Source organism: Mus caroli, unplaced genomic scaffold (genome assembly GCF_978045245.1).
Source record: "Mus caroli unplaced genomic scaffold, Mus_caroli_1 scaffold_7, whole genome shotgun sequence".
Lineage (NCBI taxonomy): Eukaryota > Metazoa > Chordata > Mammalia > Rodentia > Muridae > Mus > Mus caroli.
The window spans coordinates 27,176,570-27,189,307 of record NW_028227262.1 but is presented as its reverse complement, the minus strand read 5'-3'; the positions used below and the strand labels follow the sequence as shown (position 1 = coordinate 27,189,307).

Below are 12,738 nucleotides of genomic sequence, written 5' to 3'. Positions count from 1 at the left end.
AGAATCAGAACCCAGCCTGCAGAAGAGTCACTAGGAGCAGGGTTTTACTCAGCCTCTTCTACCTGCCTCTTCCTCTGCTTCCTAGTCCTCCATAATTTGGGCAACCCCTACCACAAGCTTCCACTGCCATGAAGTTGTTCAGTTGTTCTGCTATGCTGTCCCCTCCATGATGAATTGAAACCTTTGGCAACCTGAAGTGTTTCTATCCGGTACTGTGGTCACTATGAAAGGTAATTATTGCAGGACTCTGAGTTGAACACAGCAGCATCACCAGTAGAGTAAATGTTTCAAACACTCTCAGTCACTGTGAAGCAAGACTCCTTATGGTGTCCTTGGAGTCCCTCTCAGCTTTCCTCCTATGAGGCTTTTTTAGAGTCCTGTTGGCTTTTCTTGCTTCAGTAGAAAACAAACTAAGCTATCAGACTGGCTCCACTATTTCCCATAGTCCTAGTAGGAAGGAGCGACAGCCTGCTGCAGCATCAGAGATGATGCACATCATCCAGAGCGCCTCCACTACATCCTGACTTTGGGAGGAAGCCTCAGGGAACCCAGCTTGCTCAGCAGCTGTGGGGCAGGACTGAGCCATAAACCCTTCACTGTTGAGATTAAATTAATATATCCTCTCCGAGGAGCAAGACAGGCAATCTCTGGACGGGCAAGGAGACTCTTCTGATATAATGCCTGGCTCTCTATATCATCATAACCTTCATGGTGACATCCCAGGTCTGGCTTAACCTTTCCATCTCCTGCCTGATGTCTAGAAAATCCCCCCAAATCTCTTGCTCTAGTTGCATGGCATTCATCTGAGACAATCCTTTTTATGATTTCTGCCTTAAGTAAGACCATCCATTCAGAGTTTGTCTTGAATGTCAGGCTCTTTTCAGTCAGTTCTGTATTTGCCACAGGTGAGAACAGACTTCTTTGGATGAGAGTCCCTCCTGGTGAGCCATGCCTAAAAAAAAGACTTCTCTCTGAGGGGCCCGGCACAGTGGCTGTTAGAATTTTGACCTGAAGTGCTCCCACAAACCACGTGTTGGTTGGTAATCTGTGGCTCTACCAGGAAGGAGAGAAACATTCAGGACATGAGGTCTGGTGGGAGAAAGTCAGGGCACTGGGATGTGCTCTTTAGAGCACATGTGATGCCCCCACCCTCTCTCCTCTTCTCTGGTTTCTTTTTTTTTCCCATGAGCCCATCTCTCCTATCTCCCTCCTTACTGGCTGCCATGAAATAAGAAACTTCCACCATCATGTATTCCCTCCACCATATGTGGTACTTCCAGGGGTCCAGAAACAATGGAACCACATGACCATTGCATACTACTGCCTTTGAAACCTTAAGCCAAAATACACCTGCATGCTTTAAATTGTCACCCACTGGTCCACCCCTAGCTGTTGATCGAAACAGTTCTCAGTTGTATTGAAAACCTTGCTTTACCAACCCTTGAGTTGTGTGCGTGTGGGTATGTGTGTGTGTGTGTGTGTGTGTGTCCTTGGATGCAGAGCAAAAGAATGTCAAAGTTCAGGACAAAAGCTGGGACTTGACAGTGCATCCTTCAGACCGTACTGAAGAAACTGAGGCACAGAGAGAGGATGTCCCCTTTCTTGTTGTGCTGGCAAAAGTTCTGGGCTTCTTAGGGCCCTAACTGTACATCTGCCTGAGTTTCCTCAGCTGGAATGGAGATGACAAGCCTCTACCAGTGGAGTCCCCTGCCCCTGCTGCTCCATGCTTTTACAACACTGGACACATTCTCTTCGCTCCTCTGGCTCTTCCTTCTGCCAGCGACAGCCGCATACACTGGCCTCCTCTGTCTCCTCATCAGCAGTCTTTGTCTTAATACATTTTTCTTTCAATGTGTTCTTCCTATGTAGTCCAGGTTGGTCTTGAACTATTGATGACCCTGCCATAGCCTCTGGTATGTTGGAATTATAAGCACATTGCCACCACGTCTACCGTTTGTCCTTTTAAGAGATCTTACAAGAAATCTCTAGATGCCCCCTATCTTAAAGCATCTTAAGCCTCTAAAAAGGAAACGAGAATGCCTGGTACAATTAAACCAGTCTTGCTATAAACCAGTTTCTTTTCTTTTCTCCAACTCTTGGTTTGAATTTTTAAAAAAGGTTCTTATTTATTTAGTTTTGGTCTAACATTGGGTACTATTGTGGAATTTATAAATTATTCTTATGGATGGGTGATAGGTTAAATGATGATGAACTAGAAAAAGTGCCTTTCAGAAGGGGAATAAGACAAAGCTCAGGAAGGTATGGATTAGGAAATCTTCAGGCCTTAAAGGAGAGGATGGTGCTCATGGGAACCAAAGAACATCACAAGGATTCGCATAAGACAGTTTCAGTAAATAAAATTAAAACAGCTTCACTTGAAAACTGGGCTATCTGTGCTAATGGTGAGCACTGTGGGAACCCCAAGGTACTCCTGGGGTGTGGTTCATTCTGCTCTGGAAGTCCATGAGTGGGCTTCTGATGGGATCAAAAGGGAGAGGCCACACAGCTCAGTTTCAGATTTCTTCCCCTCCAAGACCCTGGTGCTCCTCACTCCATTACATGGCTCTAGATGAATGCCATCTCTGGGGTACTTGGAAGCCCCAGTGAGGAGCAAGGCTAGACTTCCCTGTTCAGTCCCCCTTTTCTGCAGGGGTGGCTCTGTCCTGTATTCTATATATGGGAGGTTTAAGTTCCTACCTGAGGACTAGTGGGTCAGCTGTGTCATGTCAAGGCAGGACACTGCAGGATCCCTGAAGGAGGGGTACTTTTATTCTTTTTTTTTTTTTTTTTTTTTTTTTTTTTTTTGTCTCCTCTGCCATACATCACCTCCCTGGTGTGAGGACACTGAGGCTCCAGGGCCTGGGGCCTGGCAGGCTAGGGGGCGACCCCAGGTATCTTGAAGGATATCATGGGAAGATGTTCCAGCAGTGTAGCCTGGATGACCCACTTGGCTGGTTTAAATCAGTGAGTGAGGTAGGTTTCAGGCAGTCTCTGGGCCTCAGTGACTACAGGAACAGGCATGTGAAAACTGTAATTGTCTAGTAAACACAAGCTGGTCCATTGATCTGCTTCAGGCCCATTACAGCCAGCTGGGTGAAGGCTGGAGGTGAATGAATTAGGGGTTTCCCCAGGCCAGTGCAGGACCTCTGCCTGATAGTCCTCCCAGAATGATCCCGCCTTGAGGAAACTAAGTTGGCTGAGTATCATCCTGCAGATCCCTGTAGGCATCACTGGTCATCTGGTTACCAGGTAAGGTATGGTAGGACCAGGGAAGCCTGGTTAGGATTGGAGGCCCTGGAGAAACTATAATGGTGCATACCAGAGGAGGATGCAGGCTACAAATTCCTCCTCCTCCTCTTCTTCCTCTTCCTCCTCCTCCTCTTCCTCCTCCCCCTTTTCTTCCTCCTCCTCCTCCTTTTAATGGTGGGAAAACATAAAACCCAAGGCATAGCGAAACGAAATAGTAGAAGGTTGTCCACTCAAATATTATCAGTAGTTCATACTGTATGATTGGAGAGCATTTTCACTTGTCTTTTATTTCTACACCCACTAGACTTTCAAAAGGAACTATATGTGACTTAAGATTGAGTGAAATGGCTGGGTGGGTTTTCCTTGAGCTCTAGAGGGGGAAAACAAATTCCAGTGTCAGCATCCAGGGAGGTTAGGCCTTAGCGCTGGACCTGGCTCTGCTACTTGCCTTCACCAGCCATGGTCCTTCTGCCATGAGTCCTTGTGTGCACTTGGGCACCACATCTGTCTCACAGATGTGAGTATGCTGAGACAACTGCCTGGAAAAAGGGTTGAGGCAATGGAGCTGGAGCAGGCACCAAGGGAGAACTCTCTTCTGGATGCTGGGGCCCCAGGCTTCTCAGCTGTGGGTTCCTCTTCCTCCTGCTGGGCTTCCTCTGCCACCCACCACTCCTGCCACCCACCTCCCATTACTCTAATGGAAGCCATCCATCCTCACCTCAGTCCTATTACCACCCACGGAGAGAAGTGGGATGCAATTCTGAGCGATGCTGGGAGGCGGCTGGCCAGCTCTTGGGTCATCCATTGTTCTGAATGTCACTGGTAGCTGCAATTACAAGCTTATTCAGCTCCCAGAGCACAGCCCCGTTTTTTTTTTTCACAGTAGTGAGGGGGAGGGAGGGAGGGGGCCAGCACCAGGTCCCCAGCCAGCGGTGGGAAGAGGGAGAAGCTGGCACATAGCTGCTGTTTCCTGCCTGGTCACAGGGATGCCATGCCATGCTGCCTGTGGGGCTCCTCTGGCTCCCCAGGCTCCCACTTGAGGGTTCACTTCCCTGGCTAACAGGCACAGGCCCGTTTGCCTGAGCTGTGTGGGAGTCAGTCTCTTCATCCTGCTTCAGCAGCCTCTGCCAGTCAACAATGGCTCCTTTGCACCTGGCTCCCTGCTGCCTGTCCCTGCCTCCCCTTCACAGACAAGCTTTCAGATTTACTCATTTGCAGTTCTTCCCTCTCCAGCAAGCAGCACTCACTGGCAGGCTCCAGGTCTAGAGAGAGTCATTCCTGACACAGATACCAGCCAGGACTGGGGAGACTGTCCTCTCTTCCCTATGACTGGGCTTCTCTGCTTCTTTGGGAGCCAGTGGGGGTCCCTCTAGATACCTGTGACTTTCCAACAGTGTTGGCCTCAAGGTAACACAATTGAACAAATAGGTAAACTCTTGGATCCCCTAAGAGAAGAGCCCAAGGATTAAGAAACAGGTAGGTCCCTGACTCAGCCCTGCAGTAGGAGAATGATATGCTACAAACTTGTGTTGACCTTGACCTCAGCTGGAAAACAGAGGAAAAGGAGAAGGCACTTCCAGAATTGGATAAAAGATTTTACTTGTTTTGGATGCTTTGTCACTCAAAGTCTTTTGTTGAGACCAGTTAAGTTTCTCTCCAGAAGTCCTCTGTCTGGAGACTGACAGAGATAGTAGTAAACCACTCTGGCCATGGCAAGGAGTTTAAGGGAAATCCAGAAGCTCTGGCATGCCTATGTTAGCCTATAGTCTGGTCTTTGGCCTTGGCATGGTCTTCTTGATGAGATGTTGGTAAGTTTAGTCTATTGTCTCTGGAGGTGGGACGCCTGGCCCAAGGAAAGGGTCAAAGGGCTGTGTAAGGCTCCGGAGCAGATGTTGGGATTCCAATGGGAGAAAAATTGACTTAGTTTGGAGTTTTCCCAGAAACCAACAGACACATGAGTTGTTGACCAGTCCTCCCTAAAGATCCAAAAAGCTGGCATCAGACCAATAGATAAAACAGACTATAGGAAACTATAAGCCAGCCTGCCAGGACTATAGCTGAAATCTGGAGACAGGCCACTGATCTGGGATGACTGCCTGTCTCATGCAGAAATGACTCTGTACCTTGTAGGAGCCTGAGAATCCCTCCTGGAACATTCCTGAGAGAATCCCACCTCTTGTTTTTTTTTTCTCCTCCAGCACTTCTGTCTCTAAGCCTATTGCCTGACCTTCTAGCAGAGACATAGCAAACCTTTGGGAAGTAAGAGAAGGGTTTGCCTACCATCCACTCCAAGCTTTGAAAACCTTCACTGTCACAGAGTACTGCGCTCCTTCTTGGTGCTGCTGGATATGGTGGATCCAGGGGAGTCATGCAGCAGGACTTGAAAGACCGTGAGAGTAGAAGAGAGGCAAGGAAAGAGTCTGCCCCACCTGGGCCTTAGCATCCCTGTTCACCCTTTCCAAAGGAGTCTTGTGCTTAGGCAGTGCCATCACAATGTTCACTGAAGATGGCATTGACTACTTGGGCAAGGAGGCCACTTCTCCCCCTCTGCCAACTGAACAGTGACCATCCAAAGGAAGGAGCCAGTGCCCTCTGTCTCATTATGTGGTGTCACCTGTGCCCCCTCCTCTACTCTTTTCTCCCCTTTCCTCCTCTTGTGTCTTCCATTGCTCTTCTTCCTAACTTTCTGATGAGCTGTTTTCACTCTATTATCCAGGTGCCCTACCAGATGGGAGCAGAGGGCTTCTTAAGGGGCCAAGTGAGCCTTGTGTGCCCCAAACGTGGGAGAGACCACACAAAATGGACCACCCTAGCCCTTTCACTTTGTCTCCTCTCCTCCATCCTGGCAACCTTCAGGGAACCCCCACCTCTTCCTAAGCCTTGGATTTAAGAACCCAGACTATGTGTCCCTCTGTTGGGCCCCAGTATCTGCCTCAGAGTCTTGTCTTTTTCTGTTACTCCTCTTAAGGACATCTGAGTAGCAATGCCTGTGTGTGTGTGTGTGTGTGTGTGTGTGTGTGAGTGTGTGAGTGTGTGGTGTATGTGTGTATGTGTGTGTGTGTGTGTGTGTGTGTGGTGTATGTGTGTGTGTGTGTGTGTGTGTGTGGTGTATGTGTGTGTGTGTGTGTGTGTGTGTGTGTGGTGTATGTGTGTGTGTGTGTGTGGTGTATGTGTGTGTGTATGTGTGTGTGTATGTGTGTGTGTGGTGTATGTGTGTGTGTGTGTGGTGTATGTGTGTGTGTGTGTGTGTGGTGTATGTGTGTGTGGTGTATGTGTGTGTGTGTGGTGTATGTGTGTGTGTGTGGTGTGTGTGTGTGTGGTGTATGTGTGTGTGTGTGTGTGTGGTGTATGTGTGTGTGAGTGTGCTTTTTTAAATATTCCTCATTGTTTCCCAAGGAGTGAAAAGGGCACAATTATAGAATCATGGAATCTCAATATGAAAATGGAGTGTATTGAGAGTTCAAAGCCAGGTGTTGGTATTGACTACATATGACAGTCTGTAAATCAACCTCCCTCTCCACCCATGCATAGCAGGGAGGATCTCCTGCCTGCTCTGCCTCACAGAGCTACTCAGAGATCAGTGACATTACATGTAAACTCTACTTTCTAGACAGACCCAGCCCTTTACTCTACAGATGAGGAAACTGAGGGCCAGGGATGTTAAAGAATTAACATTATTTCCACATCTGGAGATTCAAGATGGGGCCAGAATATAGGTGATGTGAAGGAAAAGGAAATGTGAGAAATTGGCAGAGACTGAGAGAAGATGAAAGACAGAGGGAGGTGACAGTGATGTGGGCGATGAGGAGGAGGGGGGCTGCGAAAAGCACAAGGCAGGGAGGGAGAGACGCACAGAGGGAGTGTGGTGAAAGCCTGGTGACAGGACCACAGCAAAGGTGACTGAGGCAATGGGGAGTGTGATTGGCTTAGACAGAATGAGGACAGCACAGGGCAGGGACACCAAGCCCAGCCGTATCTCCACTGCCCTTCCTCTCCAGGTTGTCAGCTAGCCCAGTGAGGGTTGAGAAATCCTTACAGTTAAAGCCAGTCTCCTTGGCCCCTTTTTGGAAAGAGGAAGATCGGTAGGAAAACTGATTCTGCCACAGGAAGGCCAGGCAGAGTGTGTGGGTTGAGCATCCACTAAATCCAGCCCCCCGGTCACAAGGAAAACCTGCATGTGTGAAGTCAAAATCATCTCTCTTGTTTGCCAAATCCATTAATTTACACAAGCTGATCAGAAGGAAGGAATGTGGCTGGGTATAGAGCAATAGGGTATAATGACCCTGAGGAGTAGGAATCTCTTACGTAGGACTAGAGGAAGCAAAGAGGAATGGGAGGATGGGAAGGCAGAGAAAAGCAAACAGACCACACAAGACTAACAAGAGGCCAAAGCTGCTCATGTTGGATGCTGGGCTCAGAGAGGAAGAGGGGTGGCAGGGAGCGGAGGAAGGTCCAGTTCGCACCTTTGGGAAGCCAGGTCGGAGCAGGCAGGCTTCTGCTCGGTGTCAGCGGCAGGGCAGCAGAATTGGTGTAGCACAGTCTCATTCCTGCAGGCAGAGAGGGAGAAGATCAGAGTGTAAGGCCAGCTGAGTTCAGTTCTAAAGACCCCCTCAGCATCTTTCCCCCAAAACCTGGCTACTCTTTCCCTACCTGAAACCCTCTCAATCAAACACTGCTCTGGAAGAGCGAGCAGAACACATTGCCCATCCATCCAGGTTTTCCCAATCATTCCTGGGTCAATTCAAACACAGGCCCTTAGCAGAGTCTCCCTGCTCTACTGCTCTTATACTGCAGAGCGCATCTCTGCAGGAGGCTCCCACCCACAATTCTCTGTTCATAGAGACCTCTTTTATTCTAGTTTTCTATGATCCTGTTCCTTAGAAGTTCTGTAAGGCAGAACACTGTCTAAACACGAGGACTTGGCATCTGCAAACCACTGAAAAGCCCACCCCACACATGCAAACCCTCCACATGTGCAGATGGACTTCATGTTGCCTCCCAGAAGTTTGGGGTGTGCTACTTGGTGAGAGATGTCAGCAAGATGCCTGGCGGAGAGGAGATAGTGGAAGTGTGGGTTCTCACTGGAACTCTGGATGGCATGGCCGGCTGGATTCATGTTTCACCTCTGTGGGCCTCCACCTATCAGCTCTAGTGAGACAACTTGCACTTTTACTGAAATCAGGAAATTGTACTGGAGGACTGGTCCTCAACCCTAGCTCCCTATTAGAGCCACCAGCGCCTAGGTTCTGCACCCCAGGGACTCTGAGTTCATGTGGTCTGGCAGGGGTTCAAGTACCAGGTCCCTTTATAAACTGCAGGCTACCAAGGTCTCCCCCGCCATCCCCCTTCCCCGCCTCCCTGCTAACACACTGTGTTCTGGTGCCTGCTTTGAGCCAACTTGGAGCTAATACTACACTTGTTGTTGGGTGGCATTACCATGTCCTATTGTCAACTCTCCTTTCTTAAGTCTAGACCTGACAGTCAAGATGTATCCTGGGTCATCTGAAAGAGGATTCCAGACCTCCTTAAAGTCCAGAGTCCAAACCAACACTTTACTTAAAGCACATTTTGCAGAACAACAAAGGGGGAAAAGTCATGTCTCTGGGGAACAGAGATTTTGTGCCACTTCGCAGATCCCTCCCCCCCAGACCCAATTTTAGAATCTGCCACCCAGGCACCTCTTAAGAGTCCCTAAGTTCTGAGATAGGAGATCTAGATAGGGCACAACATTCAGCTATATCCGTGGAAGAAAGTAACAATGGAGCTTACCTTAAGTAGGTAAACATAATAACACAGAGAGTATATGTTTAAGCAAGAAAAAATATCAGAAGGAAACAGAACTATGGCCTATGAGTTGGGGAGATGTTTTTGAACAAAACAGAGAACAAAGATGCCAATAAGAAAAAGATATGCTGGCATTGTGGTGTATCAGAGGCTGAGGTAAACAGGACAGTTTAAGGCTAACCTGAGCCATATAACACGTTCAAAGCTAGCTAGTACTATGTAGTGAAACCCTATATACAACGATACTATAACAAGTCAAAGACAATAGACTGGGAAGGTGTCTTGCACCATGTACAGAAGAAGGTGTTAAGACTTGATTCTGATGTTCTCCATGGGCGCCTGTGTTTGAACACTTGGTCTAGCTGGTGGTGCTGTTTGGGAAGGCTGTTGAACCTTTAGGACGAGAGGCATGGCTCATAGCAGTGGGTACCTGGGAACTCTTTCTGGTCCTGTCTCTTGCGAACTGAGCTTCCAGCATCTGAATAAAGCCACACTGCGAAACTCCACTACCACAGACCAGAGGTTCCCACCACCATGGTCTAAGCTGCTCTAGTCCCCATGTCTCCGCTGCCACGCTGATCTGTGACTTCTAAAACTGCTAACATAAACCTCTTGTGCCTCGAGTGGCTTCTCTCGGCTGTTCTGTCAAGTTAATAGTCTTCTTACCTTGAGCTCTAATGCATCCAGAAGGAAAAGACAAAGCCAGAAGAGAAAAATGTGGAAATAGTTCTTGGAAGAAGAGGAAATCTAAAGAGCGGATCGTTTATATGAAGAGATGTTCCACATAGCTTGTAACAGGCAAAATGCAAATTAAGCTAGCACTGAGGTACCATAGCCTATTCATCAGATGGGCAACCATTAACAAGATTGCTTATACTGTTATAAGGCTGTAGGAGACCAGGGACTCTCAGCTCTGCCTGAGTAGGTATGATTCTTATAGCTGCTTGGGGGAACTAGAAAGGATATGTCTTCCCATCCAGAAATACCACTGCTGGGATTTTATACTTACAAGGACTCAAATATTTACTCCAAATGTTTAAGGGAGCATTGCTTTGTGGGAAGAAAGAACAGCTAGAAACAACACTCCAGGCAGCCAGGAATGGGTAATAAACCAGTGAGACCTTCAGCCATACCTTGTAATTACATGTCTGTCCAAAAGAGCCAGCACTTTATCTCTTGGTCTGAGAATAGATGTCCACACTTAGGGCTAAATTGGAAAAACTGGGAACCTCAATTGAGAAAATGCTTGCATCTGATTGGCCTGTAGGGAAGTCTGTGGGAGACCTTTTCTTGATTAATCATTGATGTGGGAGGGTCCAGGTTACTGTGGGAAGTGTCACTCCTGGGCAGGTGATCCAGGCTGTATCCAAAGCTGAACAAGCCACAAGATGCAAGCCATTGTACAGTGATCCCTTGCTCCTTGGTGGTCTCTGTGTCAGCTCTTGCCTCCAGAATGCAAATTAAGCTAGCACTGAGGTGCCTTCCTTTTTGAGTTCCTGCTCAGACTTCCCTCAATGATAGGCTGTTATACTGAAGTCTAAGCCAAATAAACCCTTTCTTTCTCAAGCCGTCTTTGGTCATTATGGTTATCACAGCAATAGAATGCAAACCAGGACATCCCCGAGTGTGAAGTCTACATGTGCGTGCTCCATGCTTTATGTGCAGACTAAGCTGTTAACTTTGGCTACTGCAGCCGGTGAAGCTGAGACAGAAAGAGAAGAGGTCAGACATACAAGAGAAAAAGCAATGCCTGGTGAGACAGTGACAAAAAAAAGTCAACTATAAATTCGTGTTTATGCTATTACTGTAAATTCATTAAAACTGAATATATATTTGGATGGGAACAGAAAGTGTCTGAAACCAACACCAATACTGTTGTCACTTTAGGAATCACATATTGATTTTATCTTGAATTTTCTAATTTAAAGGGTCAATTATAGGTTAGGATATAGCATATGATTATAGATTTGTTAATTTGTTATTCAACTAATATGGCATTATAAAAAGGCAAAGACTGAGGGCAGTCAATGAGAGAATGAAGGCTTGGCATGCCTAAGAGCATGAATTCAACATCTAATATGGCCAAAGAGTAGATATAAGAGCAATGAAGAAAATAATTGGGGCTGGGATGGTAGCTCAGGAGTTAGGTGCTTGTCACCCAAACATGAGGACCTGAATTCCAGGTACCCAGCCAGCACTCCAGCTGTCAGAACACAGAGGTAGGAGGATCCCCAGAAACTTTCCAGCCAGCCAGTCAATGTTCAATCAGAATCTGCTTCCAATATCCCCTCTCTCCCAAATCTGCTTCTAATCATCCCCCCCAAAACCAAAAGGAAATCCATGGAGGAAGATACCTAGTGTATCTTTCACATGCACAGGAACATGCACATGTGAACATATACCTCCCACAGAAAGAGGGATCGGGAGAACAAATAATAATAGTGAAGAGAAGGAGGAGGAGGAGGAAGAGGAGGAAGAGGAGGAGGAAAAGGAAGAGGAGGAGGAAAAGGAAGAGGAGGAGGAGAAGGGGATCCCCCTACAGAGAACGTGATGGGGAGAGCAAACAATAATAGTGAAGAGGAGGAGGAAGAGGAGGAGGAGGAGGAGGAGGAGGAGAGGGAAACTAAATGTCTGGCTCTAACTACCCATGCTACAGATGAGAACGGGGCCCAGGATAGAGACAATATATCTAGAGTTGTCCTAGGATCAGTTTTCCAGCTTCCTCCACTTCCTCCTCCAGCTCTGGCTTCCTGGGACACATCAGAAACTTTATAGAGAAGTGTCTGGAACCAAAAGACATTGTAATAATACCCAGAACTTCCAGGCTTGAAGAGGGGAGTAGAAGGCCAGACTCTTGCAGGAAGCAGACAGGCTCAGAGCCCCAGCAATGGGAGGTGGGGCGCATAAACTGACTGTGCAGGCAAAGCCTCACCTACACTTCCAGTTCCAGTCCATCACCCTCTGTGTCTGCAGGAGGCTTAGAGTTCCTGGCAAGGCCATCAAGCACATAGGCAGGCAAGCAGCCTTGCCCAGCCAGGGGGTGGCCTTTCAGGAATGAGAACCTAGCAGGCTGCAGTTACCAGCTGACACGGAGTGCCTGAGGGGACTGACTGTGAGCTGCTCTGCTGTCCAGTCATGGAAGGCAGGCCCTGAGGGGCTCCAAACTCTAAATTTTCTAACTGCACTGACACATGCCATGGCTGATACAAGCCTAAAGTCTGGGGAGCCTTCTCCTTTCCAGGGGTTGGCTAGTTGGCAGTGCTGCTGGGGTTCAGTCTTTATTGAACATTATGCTTTGGAGCCCCTTGGAGGCTGAGGTTTCCACAAGCCCTTTCCCACTGTCCCTCCATCCACTTCCCTAGAGCCTCCCCAACTCTCCCAAAGCTTTCTTCCCTGTCTTCCACTGAAGTTTGAGCACACACTGAGTTGTGGGTTCCAATCCCTTCCCCTGCCCAAGGTCATGTTCCAAGTCCCCTGACCTGAGCAGGCTAAATGTTACCTACAGCCTTTGCAGACTGCTCTCCCTTCTACCTTGAAGGGAAGCATAAAGGAGGGGGCCAAAGAACCAACTCATTCTCACTAAAGAGGAAATGGGATCTGCTGTGGGAAAGGTGTTTCCTCTGTGGTCTTCCTTCTCTAGAACTCATAGTCCAGGTGTGATCATGAGAAACACACAGGCAGCTTAGGTTCTTAACTAGGGATACT

The 12,738-nt window shown here is 47.9% G+C and overlaps 1 protein-coding gene across 4 annotated transcripts in view; it reads right to left on the bottom strand.

The window, feature by feature from the left end:
* Iqsec3 (IQ motif and Sec7 domain ArfGEF 3) overlaps positions 1 to 12,738 on the bottom strand; it is a 99,054-nt gene that overhangs the window by 62,125 nt on the left and 24,191 nt on the right. For all 4 annotated transcript variants that reach the window (XR_015047569.1, XM_085839977.1, XM_085839979.1 and 1 more), the window contains one exon: positions 7,713 to 7,796. Coding sequence is in view for 2 of the 4 variants with exons in the window: in XM_085839977.1 (XP_085696103.1) it covers positions 7,713 to 7,796 (84 nt within the window). In the remaining 2 variants the exon portion in view is untranslated. Of the gene's footprint in view, positions 1 to 7,712; positions 7,797 to 12,738 lie in introns of those variants that run through there.